The sequence below is a fragment of the Eucyclogobius newberryi genome, unplaced genomic scaffold (assembly GCF_026437365.1).
Source record: "Eucyclogobius newberryi isolate DKJ021-1_F unplaced genomic scaffold, fEucNew1.0.hap1 SCAF_13, whole genome shotgun sequence".
Lineage (NCBI taxonomy): Eukaryota > Metazoa > Chordata > Actinopteri > Gobiiformes > Gobiidae > Eucyclogobius > Eucyclogobius newberryi.
In genome coordinates this window covers 9086482-9108551 of record NW_027315757.1, presented here as the reverse complement: position 1 = coordinate 9108551, position 22070 = coordinate 9086482, and the positions used below count along the sequence as shown (strand labels likewise).

Sequence of the window (22070 nt, the reverse complement as noted above, 5' to 3'; positions counted from 1 at the left end):
GCAGCAGGACTCACAGAAGGAGCACTAACAGTCCTCTGCATGTTATGGACACTGTGCTAATGCTTTGTGGACACTTGAGGTCATCGGCATCAGCGCTCGTCAATAACTGCAGCTTTGTAAGTCGTCCATTTCATTCATCGGCCCATCAATCATTTGTATAAGTTGACCAATCATATATATATATTTTTTTAGATTAACAAAATTTTTATGGGACAAAAGCGTAAAGTTATCTTTGAGGATTTTGGCGTTTTAAAGGGACATATTGTGCATTTTGTTTCTATTTTTAAAACTTTAAAACATAAAACACATAACAGACAGAACAGAGAGCAAAATTAAGAATAACAAATTATAGATTTATACTAAACGAAGATCTACATCTACTAACAAAATAATCATGAAAGATATGAATTAAAATAAAAGTCCCAGTTGGTCCACAGTCCATTTCCAAATAAAGTCCAAATGTCAGTTTTGTCTAATGTTTTTTATTTAATGAACTTATAAACTTGTTACAACATTTTTTATTTCCTCATCATTAGTTTACTCAAAGTTGTATTATGATTGATTCATGTGTGTTTGAGTTAATCCTGTATTGTTCTGCAACTGAAGCTCCAGTGCTAAAAATAACTTCCTGTTTTCACCTGCCCCCTATCCCCGCCCACTGCTCCGTACTTAGTTGCTATTATTGGATGAATTAAGACTCAAGATACATGTTGTAAACTCTAAAATATAGCCACTTTTCAAAAATAAAAACATATAAATGACAATCTGCTGCTTGTTACGGTGAAACGTCACTGGGAGGAGGCGGGGCTTATCAGTTCTGCAGTTTTGAACAGGAAGTTAATGGACCCGTTTCTATAATCAAGCTGTTTTAGATCAATATTACGATTTACAATGAACAAAATGTAAAATGATGATCTATTTATGTTATAGTTCAATATTTAGTAACTGGGGGGGAAACACACACACGTCTCCTTTAATGTGCCTTTTACATATAATTACATCATTTTCTATATTGTTTTTTGCATGAATCCCAGTGTAGTTGTAGTACTCTGGTGACTGCAGTTTGTTTGCAGTATTTTGTGTTTTAGGAGCTAGTATAATTAAACTAATTGAGTCTGAAATACCTGATGATGATGATGATGATGATGATGATGATGGCGGTAGCAGTGGAAGTATCAGGTCCGAGTTGTCTGTCGAAGGCCACTGAAAAACAATGTACTAAGAAAAGAAGCACAAAACTTTCACCGTTTAGATGTGTTTATGGTTTTGTCAGGAATGTTCCACAGTATGGCAGAAAACGCATGTATATGGGACAACATCTCATGCCCGTAAGAAGAAGTTTAAGGTGCAAAAAGTAGTGCTACAATGAAAGATAAAGTGTACAATAACAATGTTTATAAAATCTTGTGAGTTAAATTATGACGGTTTAATCATGGATCTATTATGTTATCGGTTTAATGCCATGCTGTTGAACATTTCAGGTGAAAACATTACATGGCAGACCTAGAAAGTTAAATACTGCATGAATAATGTCAAATTTACGTTTAGGCTAAAATATGCACATATTAGCTCATTTGCATAAACTTCCTTATTAGAATTAACCACTCGAGGTAGGTCTATCTTAACTTAAAAAACAACAACAATCAAAAAACTTTTCTATAACCTATTTCATGACTTTTGTGAACATTTAAATGTAGTATAAGTTAGAAGTTAATCGAGTTAGTCTGAAAATGTTCAATAAATAGGGCTGTAAATGAAGAAAAAAGTTGATGCTAGGCTATTTAGTTGAAGCATTGTAAGACTAGAAGCAGGCTAATTCTTACATTGTCTATTTTACATTTTAAAAAGTGAAACAATTTACCTTTCCAGAACATACGTTTACATTCTGCGACCCGCGTGGCGTCGACATAAAGTAAATGTTTGCTCCTCCTTGGTGGACAGTTTGGAGCACTACAACAGGCTCAGCTAAACGTGTGCCCCAAAAGTCACGGCCATTGACGGGACAGTGATTAAAAACGTCAAACGCGTATTTAATCATTTAAATACTGATAAAATGAGTTTAAAAAAAATACTTTTTAATTTTTGCTTAATTTCTTCTCGCTTCCGACGCTCACGCGCTATCGAACTACACCCCCCACAATGCAGCGCGCTCCACTATGGCGTCTCGCGTAGCAGCATAAATACTGTCAGCAGGTAAACTTGTCAACAATTACCTGGAGTAAACAAATGTACACGGCGACATTGGTTTCTGAGGTTTGCACGACGAGAATGCAGCATTTATCCGCTGTTTCGAGATGTTTAGTCAAAAGGTCGTCGGGTTATTCTTGTCGGAAGCTGTGCATTGCTAACAGCCAGCTAGCTCTCGGAGACGAGCCTGTGCTGGTGGTGGGCTCGAACCCGGGACTGCTGCAGCGGCTCGCCTCTCAGGTAGAGTGACCACCTGTCCAAGGCCCCTGTCCCTCGTCCCATTGTCTCAATGTAAAGTCAGATTTACATTCAAAACATACAAAACATGCAAATAAATCCTACATTTTTGTGTGTACTGGCTTTCAGGGCTGTCATTTTTTGGCATCTTTTGTTATTCCAGTCTCTATCTTTGTTTTACTGTTGATACAAAATTAAAATGAAATAGTAACTAGAGCATATGTCCCTCTGCGTCCACCCTACAGTTTGTGGTAAATAAAGGTAATTTGTAACATTTGTGCCCATGGAGACGAGCATGAAGACTAATGTTGTCTAGATCTTGACGTTTGTGTTCTGGTCAGAAGACAGTGTTAAATATCTACTTTCCACAGGTGGAGGTGAGAGCCGGCTTCATCACGGAGGAAGAGGAGGCCGCTCTGCTGAAGGAGCTCGAGCCAGGACTGAAGAGGAAACGCTACGAGTTTGATCACTGGGACAACGTAAGGGTTCAGAAAGAGTCTATTCATCACCTCCGTCTTTGGAGATCAGTTTTTTCCGAGTTGCGACACGTAAATTACAGTGGTACAGCCTCACATCTCGGGAAAACCTACGCTAAATGCTCAAGTCTGATCCAACAGTTAAAGTATTTGTAGGGCTTTCTCTATATTGTCTTTTTTGGCTGATTGAGCACTTAACTGTGTTTTTGTTATTTGATTTGATTCGTTACAGTACATAAACTGTATTGTATATGATTTTACAATAATATAACCGTTTCCTGTACCTAGTTTTTCTGATTTTTCTGATGCTGAAACATGTATACAGTATATGTATACTGCCAGTAGCACTTTTCAATTCCCAGATTTCAATACAGAATTACTGGCTCCTACACTCTTTCTTTAATTACATTCTAGAATTTGAAAACAACCAATATTACAATTCAATACGTGGAATTGTCACAACAGTCAAAAGGTTTTTGTGGATGTTTTATTTACAATCTGTATTTAAATATTGTAAGGTTTATGTAAGTTTTGCATGCTGCATTTTCTGTTTAATTATTTCTGTATTGAGCTTAAATGTCTCTTTTTGGGCTTAAATGACATTCTGGGCTCACTTTTAAATATGTGAGATAGTTTTTAAGCATAGAACGAACCTGGTGATGATCTATGGAGTAAAAAACAAAAAACAGTGACTTGTAACAGAAAACAAGTGTGAATGAAGCTAAATACAACTCCAGGAAATGGTTTTGATGATGGAAATATGTTCAATCAAACATGGTTAAAAGCTCTGAAAAGTTCAACATTAAACCTGTTGACTAAATGAGCTTTGCCCACAGGCTATCCACGGTTACAAAGAGACTGAGCGTGCCACGTGGGGGCCGTCGTGTGCCGAGGTCCTGAACAGGGTCCGGTCTGTGGCCTTCCCTCCGGGCAGTCCGCTCCTGGGACCTGTCCATGTCCTGGATCTGGACCAGAAAGGATACATCAAGCCGCACATAGACAGCGTCAAGGTACTTCAGGGAAATGTTACGTTTAGAGTCTCAGCTTAAAGAAGGATCCGGAAACAACACCTACATTTGATTGAACTTTAATGCAACCAAGAATTTCCAATATATTCTCAGGACTTGTCAGCACTTTCAATACCTGAATTTTCTCTGAGTACATTTTAGTTTATATTGTGGAATAAGCACTTTGAGACAAAATCAGACCTCTGTGCACTGTCTGCATCTAATTATAAAGCTCTTTATCGATAAAAGCGCAGAAGAAAGACTTACAATGCTTTTGAACGAGAGCAGATTGCATTGGCAGTCCTTCACTGCTTCATTTTGACTTGAATTAATCAGACATATTTAATGTATATCGCTACTTCTTCCTTTCACACATTGAAAATCAAGTACTCAACTGTATTGAACCAGGAAAGTTCCAGTGAGGTGCTTTTTCAGGCAAGTTCTGGCCTCATAATGAACCCAATTCAACATGTTTTTAGTGGTAGGGGAAAGAAGAGTTTCCAAACACATTAATAAGCAAAAACTTGTATTATTTGGTCTCCAGACTCATCAAATCCTCAGTCCATTTCACCAATGTGGCTAACCAGAGTTGTTTTAGGAGCTAGCTCTCAGGTCAGTCAAGATTTTAGTAGTTTTTGCCGCAAACAGTGTGAAAGAACATAACTTTAATCAGAAGTTTCAGTGCAGTCCCAAGCACTCACAGACACACATCAAGTATAATAAGCTATACAATCCTTTAGCCTGTATTAAAGTGATCTTGCGTGTACACTTACATTTTTCCCATATAGGCCCACCTTTTTCAAATAAAACATTCTACTGCTCTGCGATTCAATTCAAATGTTAAAACACTAATTAATACACGATGCACATAAGCCTACAGTTTACTTTCTGCTGTGTCCACTGGTGTGAGGGGTAAAAGCATGGAGCCGTTCTGCTGCTTTCACACAGACAACAACACTATTTGACTGACGCTTCAGCCTTGGATTTCAGCATGAACCTGGATTTGTTTAACGACTTGGAAGATGAAATAGCACTGTATGTACCACTGTACCACCGAGACAGTATCTTAAAAACTAAAAGATAAAAATGCTTATTTGTGAATTACAGGAAGCTTTCTTACTGTGTCTGAAAAGTTAATAATTAAAACAGAGGTAGATTTAATTGTATTTGTTCCACATGGGAATAAGTTACAGGAATAATTACCACACGTTTTTGATTATTTGATGCATATTTTTACTTATATTTGCATTACTCTTTGTCTACATTCATATTTAAATGTCCCTCATAGTTCTGTGGCAGCACCATCGCCGGTCTGAACCTGCTGTCGGCCAGTGTCATGCGTTTAGTGGAGCAGGATTCTCCCGCTGAACGCCTAGACCTTCTCTTACCTCGATATTCAATTTATATCATGAGGTACGATCTGATTCAGGATTCACTAAAGCAAGGGAATCGTTTGCAGAACCTTTTCCTTTTCTTTCCTTTTCCAGAGATGAAGCGAGATACAAGTTCACCCACGAGATTTTGAAGGATGAAGAGTCGTTTTTTAATGGACAGAGGGTGCCACGGCAACGGAGGATCTCAATCATATGTCGCAACCTGCCCAGCTGATGAGAACTGAAATGACAAGATAAAGCATATTTTACATTGGCAACGACATATTTGGAAGGATAACGCCAAACTGTTTGACTGAGGGATTAAACGGACAAATCAAACACATTCAAAAGTTCTGTCAAAACCTTAAACTATAAGTTAGATATTTTTTGAATGAATTGAATGTGTATTTATAATATATAAAATCCTTACATTGTTACTGTGTTCTTGTAATTGCTGCATTTTACAATTTTCTGATTGAATGACTGAATAAGCTGATCATAAAGTAGAACTACCCACTAGAAAACATTTGACAATAATCACTTTTGTATTAAAATAAGATGTAATCCTTCCGAAGTAAAACATCATGTGACAGACTAGTAAACAAAACATCCAACTCCTTATTATGGTCATGTAAATGCACCAGCTTAAGTCCTAAGAAAACATGTACTTTCAAGACAAATGAGGAGCTGGTGTGTTCACAATGTTCACTTCGCAGCACACATTGTTGCATTATTTAATTTTCACTAAGTTATATTTATATATATTTACTAATATAAATGGTAAATGGTCACATTTATATAGCGCTTTTCTACCGTCAAGGTACTCAAAGCGCTTTTACGTCAAGGAACCAGTCACCCATTCACTCACACATTCACACCCCAGATGTTCGCAGACACTGGGGGGCGAGTTGGGTTAAGTGTCTTGCCCAAGGACACAACGGCAGTATTCACATGAGCCTCATGTGAATACTGACACTAAGAATTCAATAAAGAATTCAATAAAGACGCTGCACAATTGGAATACAGTTCCAAATGTCCCTTCTGTTTATTATGTATGTATGTTTGTTTTAGATGAAATAAGATTAGATAATAATACTTATATTGTCTACCTTTTTCCAGGTGAAAGTTATATCATTTAGTAAACAAACTAGCACAAAATGTGGAACAAACCTTTGCAGATGCAAATAAGCCAGTGCATGTGAACACACGCGTGACCAGTCCTGGGAACTAGGGGCACATGTTTTGGTTAAGAAATGCATAAATTAAATCACAAAGAGAACAGTCCTAATTCCTTGTTTTCTTTAAACCCTTAAGGTTGTTCTCTAGTTTGAATCAGGCTTTTGCATCTCATTCAGGATAAACAATAATGCAAATGAAAATCAATTCAGAGCCTCAAGTGCGACCCTCAGGTTTTAGTCCACAGAAGGTGTCAGGATGAAGCGCTGCCTCGTTTTGCTCTTGTGGGGTAAGTTACATACATATTTTGTCATTATATAGTTTTTTTTCAAACGTAGATATATTGATGCTTTGGTCATTTGAATCAGCATGTAGTCTATTGTCTTTCCACCCGCAGTTAATATACAATGTGTCTGTCATTGCATATAAAGAACCTTCATTTCTCTCTTCTTGATTATTATTATTGCTTGTTAGAACATTTTAATACTGCACTGATTTAACTACTGTATTTGTCTTTTTTATTAGGTATACTTGTTGTGGTACATGCTCAAGATAGTAATTCATTGTCTGCAGGTATGAATCTATTTTGAAACATATATAAGGCCCTATTGATATTCTCAAATCCAACCAAAGATATTATGAAGGTTTTGTGATATTTTTTCTTGATTCACAAAATAATTGACGTAAATCCACAAATAAAAATATCAACATAACATGATAGTGATGCTATATAGACAATAGTGGAAGTTTGAAAAAATTCAATTCGACAAATGATGTAAAGATTGAAGATTTCAAGCCAATCACGTCTCTTTCCTCTGGTTTTACAGCTCCCTGTGACGTATACGCCAACCTGAGTCAAGCATGGAGACACGGCCTTTCCAGTTCTCACTATTTTCTGGAAACCCCACATGATGATTCCTTTATGGTTTCAAAGTGGTGGCGCTTTGTGGGGGTGGGTGGAGACATGGTGATACCGGTGTGTAAGACAGTGAGTACGGGGGACTTGTACAGCATTGGCATAGATCCAAATCAAATGCCCTCGAGCCAATCAGTTACAACCACAGTGACAGCAAACACATACAAAGGAAGCATGTGTGTTCCCACTAGCTTTTCTGTGGACGTCGTGCTGTGTCCTGGAGATTTTTACATCTATAAACCACTTTCTCATCCTGCATCTTCAGGTTACTCTACATGTGAGTATGAAATATATTTATATAACCTGTTTTAGTAGTATTTTAAATGATTCTATGTGTGGTTATTCCTTTACACTTCATAGGGACCTTGTCTTATCGCCCTACGTTCTTTCAAAAAGTATAATCTATAACAGGGGTGGGCAATTATTTTCCTCCGAGGGCCATATTCGAATCCAGGCAAGTAGCGGAGGGCCGGCCCGTGATCATTGGTGTGAAAAAATAAATAAATACAATAAAATATCAAATAAAATATCACTTTTCTGTCAAATATAGGCTATTGAATCTATTATTTAATTCATTTCACGTCATATTTATTAAGGATACAAGGGCAGACAGATGCCTGAGGGCAGAAAAGAAAAAAACAAAAACTTTTTTTTATAGATTATAGATTCTATAGCGTTCTTACTTAATGAAAAGTTACAAAGAGATGTCATGTTCCCACCCATTTTTGTAGTTGATTTACTTTTAATCAGTGTAAAATTAATCTTCAAGCGTCACCTTTTGCCCCCAGGTCATTCCGTCTGTCGGGCGGATTCCTGTGGGCCACATGCAGAGTGTTTTAGACTTTTTGAAGTTGGCTTTTGCAAGTGTCTGCCTGGATATGCTATGGAAAGCAAACTCCGCCCCCCAGACGATGTTCTATGCATAGGTAATCCAGCACAAACTCGTTAACATAGGAGTGTTGCAAAAGTCAATAGAAACCTCTGAACTTTTCTCTTTTCCAGATGTTGATGAATGCGAGAACAAAAACCTGTGCAAAAATGGGAACTGTACAAATACTGACGGAGGATTCAACTGCAGCTGTTTAACTGGATTTGAACCCAAATATCCGACTCGACCCTGGTCTGCAAGTAACCAATGCACTGGTAATCATCAGTGTTGAATACTATGAACCCCTTCTCCACGAATGAAGTGAACTTATTGGTAGAACAAAAACGTTTCGAAAATGATATCAATATGTTTTCTTAATCCACACTGTTGGTACCACTTTGTAATAACTGCACCTTGATTAGCCTGAATCAAATGAACAGAGCCTTTATGACCAAAACAGAGGCTCTGAAGTGTGTTGAAGGGCATCAGAATGAGTAAAATCCCAGTAAAACCTTAGCAGAAAACCTGATTTGACAAATAAAGTGGCTAGCACTTTTGCATCACAAATTTCCCCTATTAAGCATGAGAAATCCTCCAGCGTCCTGACCTGGCCTACCACAAAGATCTGGAGATGGGTCCCACTGTAAATGTACCAGTGTGAGCGCTACAGCCAACGCATGATCTTTGAAAAAAGAAAAAACAAGACATCAGATCCAATCGAAATCAGTGCTTATCGAGGACTCGGGATTAAAGAAGTAGGATTTCAAACCCTTTTATGTATGATTTTGATTATGCTCTTTTTCTATGTAAAGACATTGACGAGTGCTTGAACCTTGAACCACCTTGTGATGAAAACAGCGCCTGTGTCAACACTGAGGGGAGTTTTACCTGTGTGTGCAACCCAGGCTTTTACGCCGACCATCCAGCATGCAAAGGTCGGCTCCTAATGTTGGTTTAGTTTATGAAATTGTCGAAATTGATCATTAGTCATTTGTAACCCATTGTGCTTTTCAGACATTGATGAGTGTTTAGATGAGGCGGTGTGTGGTCCTGATGCTACTTGCAGCAACACCATTGGTCTGTACACCTGTGCATGTGAGGGGGGCTACAGAGGGACTGACCCCGCCCACCAGCCCAGCCCGACCAACATCTGCATTGGTAAAGTACAACACATTATTAGTATCACGTGATTGGACCCCTGTTTTTTTTTACATGTGATTTAAAGGGTCAATGCAGACAGCTTCATTACTGTGGGGATGGCTCAATTACAGTCCATTTAGTGAGAGTTAGGCTTAGGGATCGATTGACCCTTGTGCCTGAACATGGTGTTCGTTATGGACAATCCGTGGCTAGCACAGAAGTCCAATAACTGAACACCACTCAGGTTCAGATCGGGGAAGCCGTTCTTCCCGATCACCCCTCTCCAGGTGTCACTGTCATTGCCCTTGTGGGCGTTGAAGTCCCCCAGTAGAACAACGGAGTCCCCGGTCGGTGCACTGTCCAGTACCCCTCCCAAGGACTGCAAGAAGGCCGGGTACTCTGCACTGCTGTTCGGCCCGTAGGCCGCCACAACAGTGAGAGACCTGTCCCCCACTCGAAGGCGAAGGGACGCAACCCTCTCGTCCACCGGGGTGAACTCCAACACGTGGCGGCTGAGCTATAAGCCCACACCAGCCCGTCGCCTCTCCCCGCGGGCAACACCAGAGAAGTGGAGCGTCCAGCCCCTCTCGAGGAGATGGGTTCCAGAGCCCCAAACTGTGCGTGGAGGTGAGGGAGGCTCAGGCTCTTTCCCCTCCAGCGAGGTCAGAATCCGAATCAGAAAGGGTTTATTGCCCTTGTCAATGGTGACGTTCCATGTCCCCAGAGTTAGTTTCTGTGTCCAGAGATCTGGTCGTCAAGGCCCCTGCCATCGACCACCGCCCAAATCGCTCTGCACCAGCTCCTTACGGATCCTCCTGCAGGTGGTGGGTCCACGGGAGGACGGTCCCACGTCACTCGTTCGGCTGTGCCCGGCCACCAGACGCTCGTCATCGAGCACCCACCCCAGGCCTGGCTCCAGGATGAGGCCCCGGTGACGCCAATCCAGGCGGGGTACCTAGCCTTGATTTTTCTCTATTCATAAGGCGCTGCTGAACCGCTCCTTGTCTGGCCCGTCACCTAGGACCCGTTTGCCTTGGGAGACCCTACCGGGGGCTTAAAGCCCCCGACAACATAGCTCCTGGGATTATTTGGGCCCTCAAACCTCTTCACCACGTTAAGTGTCGGTTCAAGGAAAAGTGTTGGTTTTATATATTTTTTTAAATGAAAGTTTTATTTAATTTTTTTTTAATATTTTTTGGCCTGAAGGCTTTATTTGTCGTAGCATGGTAGCGGAGAGAGGAGGTTGGACAGTCAGCAAATGTCGAGGGCTGGACTCAAACTCACGATGCAGCAGTGGCAGCAATAACACATGTGCAACGCTCTCAACCACCGCACCACCAGCAAAGCACCAGGAGAAGTTTAAAAAGCCTTTATATAACTGCTGACTTTTCTTTCCCACGCCTGAAAACAATGATTTAGCCTTTTTTCTGTTTTCAAATGTTAGCTCCTCCCAGCCACTCAACAGCACATTCAAACCTGATTAACTACTTTGTCTAAAATGTCATAAAGATTTTAGACTTATTATTTTTTGAGTGAACATGTTGATTAAAGACGCCTCCACTTACTATACAAAAAGTACTATTTCAAAACCTTTTACGCAACGATTTTTGATTATGCTCTTTTTCTCTGTAAAGACATTGACGAGTGCTTGAACGCGACAGCTTGTGATGAAAACAGCGCCTGTGTCAACACTGAGGGGAGTTTTACCTGTGTGTGCAACCCAGGCTTTTACGCCGACCATCCAGCATGCAAAGGTCGGCTCTTAATGTCTGTTTAGTTTATGAAATTGTCGATATTGATCATGAGTCATTTGTGACCCATTGTGCTTTTCAGACATTGATGAGTGTTTAGATGAGGCGGTGTGTGGTCCTGATGCTACTTGCAGCAACACCATTGGTCTGTACACCTGTGCATGTGAGGGGGGCTACAGAGGGACTGACCCCGCCCACCAGCCCAGCCCGACCAACATCTGCATTGGTAAAGTACAACACATTATTAGTATCACGTGATTGGACCCCTGTTTGCATTTTCATTTGATTATAATTACGTCAATGTACACACCCACAAATCATTTCTTTAACTTTACGTTGTTATTTTATTCAACAGTCAATTATTCAAACAGTTTCTCTCTCTAATAATTGCGGCCAACGTGGTTATTTTAAAAAGCAATTTCCCTGCCAGTGTGGAGTTTATTGGTACATGCAGAGAGCTCTATATTCCATGAGATTTTGACCAAACTTGTTCGGACTATTTCTTTGCTCAAAATAGCTGTCGTAGCTAGAGAAAATGATTCAAGCTTGTACCAAAGCAAACACAGAGGCTAAAAAAACGACTATAGCCCTTTAAACTAAGTGTACAAAACAGTTCGGCTTAAGATTTAGTGAGATAACATTATTTATGACTTAAATAATACAGGATTGCTCACTTTATTTACATTTAGATTGTGTTTGTATCTGTCTAGTAACAGGCTATTCACCTTCCAGAAGTTGCCACAAGCGGTGCAATTATTTCTTCTGCTTCCTTTTTGCTCATGCGGTTTTGCGTAAAGCTGCTGCTCTCCACGGAAAATAAGCTCTACACAGACACGAAGCTGTTTTCAAGCCACCGAGAGAAACAATGCAGTGTTGACTTGTGGGTGCACCGGACCATTAAACATTTGACACAAATTAACCTACTTCATATCATATTTAAATAAACGGAATTCCTGCTTAACCCAACAACGTCAAAACAATGGAAGAGCCGTGTCCGAAAAATCCAGTCAAAGTGGAAAGATGAACAGGCCAAATATGATCGCAAAATCTTCCCTATTTCCCTCAGTGTATGTCATTTTTCCATAGCAATAAACAAACAAAATGGCATCCACAACAAGAAGAATGTCATTTACTTGAATTGGTGGATTTTGTTGCACAGTGGTATAAATCCAGCCCAAGATTAGGAGAAAACGTTCCTCTAGTTCTTCTTCTGCCAGACTGATTCAAGTTATCTATTTTAATCCACTTGTAACAGTAATAACGGTTAATACTTTCTTTTTTCCTGACTTATTTGGGCCGCGGGCCGAAATGTGCATTACAACTTCAGAGTTGATCTACAGTTCTACACAGAGATAAACATTTGACTTTATAACAAAATAAACTTCTCAAGATCTAAAAAAACTTTTAAATGTACTAACTAACATTTCCACGTCTGTGTAGTTGTAGTACCTGAACTGACACACCACTAAACTTCTGCTCAAAAGTCCTTAAAGTGCACTTCTCCCTCTGCAGCTCACACAGCAGTGCAGCAGAGCCCCGTGGGGGAGGGGTGGCCACCGGCGGCATTGTGGGACATGTAGTTTTAGCAATAAAAACGGTACGGATGTAATTACGGTTCTATGAATCGATTAAAAAATATATATATATATATATATTTTTTTTAAATATAAATTTGAAATGTTCAGTGGGCCGGATTAAAACGTCTGACGGGCCGTATTTGGCCCGCGGGCCAGAGTTTGACACCTGTGTATTAGTCCGTTACTATTCGTCACACATATATTCTTTTAAGTTGGATGGTAATATACATAATATAAATCCATTTACATTGTTATTTTTTCATAGATATCAATGAGTGTGTGGAGAACATCACAATCTGTGGATCCAACCAAGACTGCACCAACACTGACGGCTCTTTCTTCTGCACATGTATCTCTGGATATCGCATGAATACTAATCTGATTGGCAGCTCCGCCCCGTGCTTAGGTCAATATCTCATTTGACAAATCATTTATTACACGTTCGAAATGTGGATGTACTGTATTATATTTGTTCTTTTCAGACATTGATGAGTGCAGTGAAACACCAGATATATGTGGCCCTAAGTCTTTTTGTGTCAATAAACCCGGGACTTTTACGTGTGCGTGCTCTGATAGATTTTACTCTTCAACCGGAATCGAATGGACCGCAGAGACTGTTTGTGAAAGTACAACATTTCTTTAAATTTGCAAGATATCATTTATTACTTTCAGAGTACAGTATGTGTGTGCTTACTTGTATTTATACTTCCTTTCAACAGGCATTCCGGATATCTTGAAGAAGAACGAAAACTCTAAGGTAACCACTGACATTGTAGCTGTTGTTTAAATTTTTTGGCTTGATTAATACATGCGTTCGCACATCCGGGAACTTGTGCAGTGGCCACCGAGTCCGCCATTTTGAAAGGGGCACAACAGCACATCTACTACATACGAAATCGTGTACCTTTGTTTGCCGTTATCGTCTAAAGAATCAAAGTATTCGTAGCTCATTATGCCGTAGAAAAGTATGCAGTCGTGTTGTTTTTTATATATATCGCGTGCCCCTTTTAAAATGGCCGCTATGTGGAAGTCCCGGCTGTATGACGTCACCGCGAACGCATGTATTGCATGCACACCAACAATACATATTATTTTAGATCACTTTATGTGCTACTATGGATATGCATAGAGGCTTCTGTCCATCCTCGACGTTGTTTTGTAACACTGGAACTGAACATCTGCTGACCTCCGGGGGCAGAAGTGAAGGCAGAGCAACAGTTTTCACTAGAACAAGCTGAGAAACAAATAGGTTCTTTTCTCACTTTGTTTTCGCTGCAAATGTGATCTAAAAACTGGCGTGGAAGCCTCAGTTTGTAGCATTTTTTTTTCCGTTTCGGTCAATTCTCTAACTTTCTTAATGAAGCTACTGTGACCACGCTTCAAACGCACAGAGCCGTTTACGTACGTGTATAAATGAACATTCATTCTACTTTTTTGCAACCACTACATGGAGTTTTAATAGCGTTGTTTACAGTTCGGTAAGGTCTATTCCAAGGTACTGGAGAGGAGAATCCGACCGATAGTCGAACCTCGGATTCAGGAGGAGCAGAGTGGTTTTCGTCCCGGTCGTGGAACACTGGACCAGCTCTATACCCTCCATCGGGTGCTCGAGGGTTCATGGGAGTTTGCCCAACCAGTCCACATGTGCTTTGTGGATCTGGAGAAGGCTTTCGACCGTGTCCCTCGGGGTGTCCTTTGGGGGGTGCTCCGGGAGTACGGGGTCCGGGGCCCTTTGCTCAGGGCTGTCCGGTCCCTGTATGACCGGAGCAGGAGCTGTGTTCGCATTGCCGGCAGTAAGTCAGACCTGCTCTCAGTGCATGTTGGACTCCGCCAGGGCTGCCCTTTGTCACCGGTTCTGTTCATTGTTTTTATGGACAGAATTTCTAGGCGCAGTCAGGGGTCGGAGGGTGTCCGGTTTGGGGACCACAGGATCTCATCTCTGCTGTTTGCAGACGATGTTGTCCTGATGGCTCCATCAAACCCGGACCTGCAGCTGCACTGGGACGGTTTACAGCCGAGTGTGAAGCGGCTGGGATGAGAATCAGCACCTCCAAATCCGAGGCCATGGTTCTCGACCGGAAAAAGGTGGCTTGCCCTCTCCAGGTGGGTGGGGTGTCCTTGCCCCAAGTGGACGAGTTCAAGTATCTCGGGGTCTTGTTCACGAGTGAGGGAAGGATGGAGCGTGAGATCGACAGGCGGATCGGTGCAGCGGCTGCAGTGATGCAGTCGCTGCATCGGACCGTTGTGGTGAAGAGGGAGCTGAGCCGAAAGGCAAAGCTCTCTATTTACCGGTCGGTCTACGTTCCTACCCTCACCTATGGTCATGAGCTTTGGGTAGTGACCGAAAGAACAAGATCGCGGATACAAGCGGTCGAAATGAGTTTCCTCCGCCGTGTGGCTGGACGCTCCCTTAGAGATAAGGTGAGGAGCTCGGCCACACGGGGGGAGCTCGGAGTAGAGCCGCTGCTCCTCCACGTCGAGAGGAGCCAGCTGAGGTGGCTCGGGCATCTGTTCCGGAAGCCTCCTGGGCGCCTCCCTCGGGAGGTGTTTCAGGCATGTCCCACCGGGAAGAGGCCCCGGGGAAGACCCAGGACACGCTGGAGAGACTATGTCTCTCGGCTGGCCTGGGAACGCCTCGGGATCCCCCCGGAGGAGTTAGAGGAAGTGTCTGGGGAGAAGGAAGTCTGGGAGTCCCTGCTCAGACTGCTGCCCCCGCGACCCGGCCCCGTATAAAGCGGCAGAAGATGGATGGATGTTTACAGTTCCTTGTCATTTAAGTTTATTTAATTGCAAACTAGGTCAATATGCACTCATTCTGTTCTGTATACATCCAGGCCCCGCCCCTCCTCCATGCACCTCTCACCCCATTCTCTCTCTCTCTCTCTCTCTCTCTCTCCCTCTCTCTCTCTCTCTCTCTCTCACCCCCCCTCTCTCTCTCACATACTGGGTAAATTGGGGGTTACTCTTTCCTTTAATCCTTCAGGCACAGTCCCTTCTCTCTTCTATGGTATTTTTTTCTTTCACTGAATCAGTTTCAATTGTGGGCCAAGTATATTTAGTATTTGTTCGTTTGCTAAATGCTTAGGAGGTACTAAAAGTGTAGGAAAAGCCTCATAGACAGCCTCAGTTTGTAGCTCTTATGGTGCATAAGGGGTATAGCCTGAAGTGAAAGTTAAAATAATGCTTTGTTTTTGTTTGTCTTTGTTTGTTGCTTCAAATTCTGCCACCACTCAGCAACACAAACTCTTTGTCATGCTTGTCATTTTACAGTCCAGGGATCATTATCCAAGTAGTTCGGACCATTCCTTTGCTCAAAATACCCCAGTGAATCATCATGGGAAGTGTACAGAGATATTCTTTCCACACCAAAATGATTCTAGGTTGTCCCAATGCAAATACCATGGCTGTGACGTCACTATCGGCCTTTAACTTAGACAGTCTCAGTTTCTAGAACTATTGATGCATCATGAGTGATTTAGCCTCATGTGAAAGGGTCCCAAATGTACAATAGTTAAAATAATGCCTCGTTTTTATTTCGGTCACTTTTCTGTTATCTTGCTTCAAATTCTGCCTCCACTCGGCTGTAATCTGCTGTGTCCCGGTCGGACTCAGTAAAAGGTTAAAGGTCAGCCTGGGTTTCCCCAACACGTCTCCCCTTCACACAGTTTGAGCGCCCTAATAAATACACGCTCAAGCTGTGTAAAGCTGATAATAAAAATAATCTACACTAGAACATTGTACTAGAACAATGCTCCCTCTCAATATTCTCTGTCCATATAACAGCTGTAAATAAAAGTGTTACTATTGTTATTATTTTAGAGATTTTCTACAAGATTGTTTTTCATAAGTTATCTGCTTTTTATTATCTACTTCTGTACCTACCCTGTGTTGCAACACTGGAATTTCCCCATCGTGGGACAAATAAAGGCTTATCTTTTCATATCTGTAACACGGATATTGCATTTTGCAGGAAAAGACTAAAGAGAAAGCTTTCTTTGCAAAGATGGACAAACAGTTGAAGGAGACTGAGGGAGAGTCCTTACAGGAGGCGGTCAGTGTAAATACTTCAACTATAGTTTGGTGAAAATATAGAATTATTGTATGTTTTAAATGTTTTTTTTCCGTGTTTTCTTGCAGATTGTTACAAACTGCTTCTCTGCTTCTATGGTACGGTTTATTCTCTAACTATTTGTCCATCTAGCAACTGACTAAAACGCCTTCACATAATAACAAATGCTCACCTAAACAGGAAGTGGCAGGTGTCGGGCCTTTTGTCGATCCACCAAAGGTCAGCAGTGCAGGAGATGGAGAGACGGGAAGTATCATCCTGGACCTTTCAGAACGTTTGATTGGAGGACTTCTGCAGAACAACAAAGGGTCATCGAAAGTGAAGATGAAAAGTTCCACTCTCGGTAAGTCTCCGCAGCAACAGGTTCTTTAGTACCTGTACTAGTATATGTACTATTACATATACTACTGTTATAGTGCCGTATCACCCACTGGTCTGAGGGAGAAACTAGATCATGGAAAACACTCTGATCATGGCATATTCAGTGTCATGTGTAATATATTGACTACTTGTACTGGAAACATGTATTTGAAGGCATAAAAACACATTTAAAAACCTAGTAATTACTAAAAACTATTGAGAAAATACAGATAAAATCAATAGTAATAAAAAAAACATTGGCCATCCTTGTTTTTTTGTACTTGTAGTTGTTTAAATTCACTTTAGCATTATATAGCTATTACCTGGTTACCCCTGGAACCCAAAAAGAGAGTTAGAGTATTTTATGTGATTAATTCTCCTTCAAAAAGATTAACCAAAACTCCAGAAAGTAAACTCTAACTCATAAATCTGTCTCGACAACTATTCAAGCCAGACTCAAGCACTGGAGGGATCGAGCTTTCTGTCGCTGGTCCCAGACAAACTGCCCCTTGACATGCCCCTCCCCCTGACATGCCCCTCCCCCTGACATGCCCCTCCCCTGACATGCCCCTCCCCCTGACATGCCCCTCCCCCTGACATGCCCCTCCCCCTGACATGCCCCTCCCCCTGACATGCCCCTCCCCCTGACATGCGCACCATCACAGATTTTAACCTTTTTAAATCTAGGCTAAAAACATATTTATTCAGACTGGCTTTTAACACTATGTAATTTAATGACACTTTATTTTGTACGGTTTGTTTTTATTTAGTTCTGTATTTTGTATTGCCTTGATTTTTATTGTGAAACACTTTGGTCACTTTGAGTGTTGTAAAGGGCTCTATAAATAAAGGTTGATTGATTGATTGATTGATTGATTTGATTGATTTGATTGATTCTGGGCACTCCCATTAATCCTGTTCAAGTAGAAGTAAAATGATTTTTGGTAAAAAAAAATGGTTTTGCTCTAGATTTCGAGGCGGCGATGTTCAGCCCTGAAGACTACAAACCAAAGAACTTCTCTCTCACAGTCGGTGGAATCAGCATGGAGATCAACGTAGAAGATGTGGCTAACAACAACAACGGTAACATTTACAGCCAAAGAGATTTCATTTCCAGGGCAAAGCAGCATAAAAATGATTATTTCGGTCTTAAATGCCATTCATGAAATTCTGATATTCTTATCTTTTTACTTGGTTTTCTTCTTTTACCTGTCAGGCACAGACCTCTTCATGTGTTTTTAGATTCATTCTAGCAGCTCTTTCACATTTTAGTCGTGTTCTGCAGTAGAAAATATCATTATTACCCATATTTTCACTGCTAATATTCACAATGCTGCAATTCCACCTGCGTAACCTGTATAATGTTCTGAAGCTCATAAATACTGATCGCCTCTGTGACCACATGTCCACCAACAGATTTCGCAGCCGTCTCTTTAATGAAGCTCAGTGGCTTGCAGAGTCTCCTCAGCCATCAGTACTTCAAAACGGAAAACGCCACACAATTCGCTGCGGATGTTTTCAGTGCATTTCTCCCCACGATGAACAACACCAACCTGACGGAGCCGGTCAACTTCACCATTCTACACGAAGAGGTCGGTCAACAAATGCCATGCTCGAAATGATCACACTGGTCGATTCTGTATGATATTTACACTTTAAACTTATAAAAACTCGCTTTATGTCTTTTGTAGATGCTGCCTGATGATGGTCAGATGTCATGCATTTATTGGGCGATGAATAAAGCGGTATGGGAGGAAAGTGAGGACGATAAAGGGCTCAGTGCCTCAGGTTTTTGGTCAGAGGAGGGCTGCTGGGTCTCATTTACCAGTGAAAACTACACCGTGTGCAGCTGCTCTCATCTGTCCACGTTCGCCTTGATCATGCAAATAGGAGACGTATGAAACTCAACCTGAAAGTCATTTATAGACGTTTTGCTAGAATGGGCACTAACCCCATATTCCTTTCAGCCTCCGCCACAAAGTGACTTCCTGGACTGGCTCAACAGGATCTGTGTCATAGTCGGGCTCTTCTTCTTCGCTCTGGCCGTTCTGACCTTCCTCTTGTGCAGCTGGAACCCCAAAATCAACAACACTGCCCGCCTCCACCTGTGTCTCAATCTGGGCTTATCCCATCTGCTTCTGTTGTTTAATGAGAATTTCTATGCTGACAAGGTACTGTAATCCCTTAATATTAACACTTGTCGATCCAGTGGTCATTGGTATCAAAGATGTTCTGGCATCAACCCGTTCCATTCTCTTCTCTAAAAGTACTGGTCTGAGGAGCAGTTATCTGACTATAAGGGGACAAATGTGCCTTAGCCTTTACAGTGTTGCTCTAGAGTTTGCAGTAGAGTACAACAGAGGTGGGACCAAGATCAAGCCAAGTCAAGTCTAAAGTCAGTGGCCCACAAGTCCAAGTCATGTCCTGGGTCTTTTCAAGTCCTTTCAAGCCATTGTAAAAAGTCAGAGGGTTCAAGTCATGTCCCGAGTTATTGGCCTTCAAGTCAAAGTCAAGTCCTGAGTCTTAATTTCAAGTCATCAAAAATAGTAACTCTGGTGTCGCTATACTCTATTGTTCACCACTGCCAAACCAGCTCTGACCCACAATCTGTGCTTTACCTTCAGCTTAAAGACACTGATCATTCATTTGACACAAGCAAGTTCGTGATTTCAATCAGAGCGAGTTGTGTTGAGGAAGCTGCTTGAAAAAGAAAGAAAAGAAAAAAAGAAAATCCTCCCTTAAACAGAAATGGTGGGTTATGTTACAATCTGCCTTCAGCTTACAACGTCCTCCTCAAACCCTAGTCAAAACAACACTTTGAAGGCTGGCAGAGATCAATAGAGCAAAACCAAAACGACCCAAAACTGCAAAGACTAAGAAAATTGCTCCTCAAATCTGTACTTTTAGCATTGAATATGGCTTGTATTGTATTATAAACATTGTCCAGACGACTTGTTGTCATGTTCTGATGGTGTGCACTTGTACGCTTGGGCAAGGGAAACAAAAACATGAAAGACACGGCGGTTGTCTTCACAGCTGGCTTGTAAGGCGATCGCTGGGGTCCTCCACTTCCTGGTGGTGTCCAGCTTCGTGTGGATGCTGCTGGAGGCGGGGCAGCTCTACATCCTGGTCTACCGGCTCAATAAGGTGCAGGTGATCCAGAGAGACGGCCTCCCAAAGCTCGCTCTGTTCTTCATCGGTTACGGGGTCCCTTTGGTGGTCGTAGGTGTTTCTGCACTGGTCTATAACCCTGGATATGGAGCCATTGATGCAAAGGTGTAAGTGCCACATGTAGAGCTTTTATTCAGAATCAGAATCTACATTAAATATGACTCTTCATTTCATTTCAGCTGCTGGTTGTCTACAACACGCAACTTCAACTGGGCTTTAACAGGACCAGTGGTCACAGTTCTCGCAGTAAGTTTAAAAGGGTTTAGTTATTGAAATAAAACATTTTTTTTCTTATTTGCAATATTATGATTATAAAATGCATGATTTGTGCTATTGTAAAAGCTCTTTCTGAGTTTGATCGTAACAACAAATCTCACATATATTTTGGGATGGGGAAAATGTTTTACAATTATTTTTGTGTAAGAAAATGCTTAAGGCCATCACAAAAAAACATTTATTATACAAACTGCACCAACAATAAAGGACTGGACCAACATCATACTGGACATACGGAAAATGGAAAAAAATCACATATAGACTGAACTTGGAAATGGACAAATTCGACATAAACTGGACTAAATGGGACTCACATTAGGGATCAGGTGTCCTAACCTTGTCTTTTATTTTCATTTGGATGCATTAGTCTAAAAACGGTCATCTCAAACGATACACACTTTGTATTTTCTCTGGTTCCGCCCACTCCGCACTTTTTATTTATTTGTTCTCTTCTTCTTTCTCTTCTTTTCTCTTTTGACAATGTTACTGGACTGTATCTTTATTTACACACAAGTTTGGATTGGTCTGTGTTTATTCTTTCAATAAAAACATAATTAAAAAAATAAGAATCTTTTTTGAAAGTTGAATATGATCACTTCACAATACCTTTTTCAGTGTTTTTTTAAAAATGTTTTTCAGCTGAACTTGATTTTGTTCTGTGCCACTTTATGGATCCTGAGAACCACCCTGGCCAACATGAGGACGGGAGCCTCCAATTCCAAAGACGCCAGGTCTGTGTCCATGTTACATTCATCAAAACACTGCACAGTACATTATTTACATTTCTTTTTTATAATATTCCTGTGAACACATTCCAGGCTCGTGCTGTTCAAGATCGTGGCCCAGTTTGTCATTCTGGGCTGTACCTGGATCCTGGGCTTGTTCCAGTCAAACCTTTTCTTCCAAGTGCTCTTCATCATCCTGAACTCGCAGCAGGGCACTTTGCTCTTCATCGTCCACGTCTGGCTCAACCAGGAGGTAAGACCACATGACCACAGGGAGACACGGGGCATTATGTGCACATAAGCATAACGGATTTATTCTGTGCAGATCCGAGAAGAGTGTCTTAAATACCTCTCGTGTGGACGCAGCAGGAAAAAAGACAAAACGGTAAGTAGAGAAAAGTATGTATAAGATATAATTGTCAACACTCAGTAACTTTTTATTGTTTAGGACGGGGTTCGCAACACTGAGGACCTGGATAGTGATAAATAATAAAGGTTAAAGGTCCAGTGACCCTCACGCTGGAGCAGAGGTGGCGCTTTCTCATTTACTCCCATGTTGTAATCGATTAACACTTAAGATATATTATTCCATTAAAAATATATATATTAATATGTTAAGAGTCCTGTGTTCTACTAAATGGTTGTGGTCCATCTTTTTCCCCTTCATATTTTACAGATGTTTTGAACTGTTCTTGAATGAATAAAATGTTATGTTGCATTATGTTCATTTTCCTGTTCTGATTTGAAGATAAAATGTAATA

General features: G+C 41.2%; 1 protein-coding gene and 1 pseudogene across 1 annotated transcript; both read left to right on the top strand.

Moving 5' to 3' along the window:
- Positions 1-2163: 2163 nt before the first annotated feature.
- On the top strand, positions 2164-6008 carry alkbh7 (alkB homolog 7). Its single transcript, XM_072442101.1, has 5 exons — positions 2164-2427; positions 2796-2903; positions 3737-3910; positions 5196-5320; positions 5395-6008. Exons 1-5 carry the CDS (start codon positions 2227-2229, stop codon positions 5513-5515), a joined length of 729 nt encoding a protein of 242 aa, XP_072298202.1. The 5' UTR covers positions 2164-2226; the 3' UTR covers positions 5516-6008.
- Positions 6009-8255: 2247 nt separating this feature from the next.
- LOC140357800 (adhesion G protein-coupled receptor E3-like) lies at positions 8256-21994 on the top strand (annotated as a pseudogene).
- Positions 21995-22070: the final 76 nt, after the last annotated feature.

What these genes read in the sequence shown, in the direction of transcription:
- alkbh7 (XM_072442101.1), top strand. Translation starts at nt 2,227, where the DNA reads ATGTACACGGCGACATTGGTTTCTGAGGTTTGCACGACGAGAATGCAG. An exon ending in AGTTTGATCACTGGGACAAC is followed by an intron (nt 2,904 to 3,736) that starts GTAAGGGTTCAG and finishes CTTTGCCCACAG; the next exon opens with GCTATCCACGGTTACAAAGA. An exon ending in CGCACATAGACAGCGTCAAG is followed by an intron (nt 3,911 to 5,195) that starts GTACTTCAGGGA and finishes TGTCCCTCATAG; the next exon opens with TTCTGTGGCAGCACCATCGC.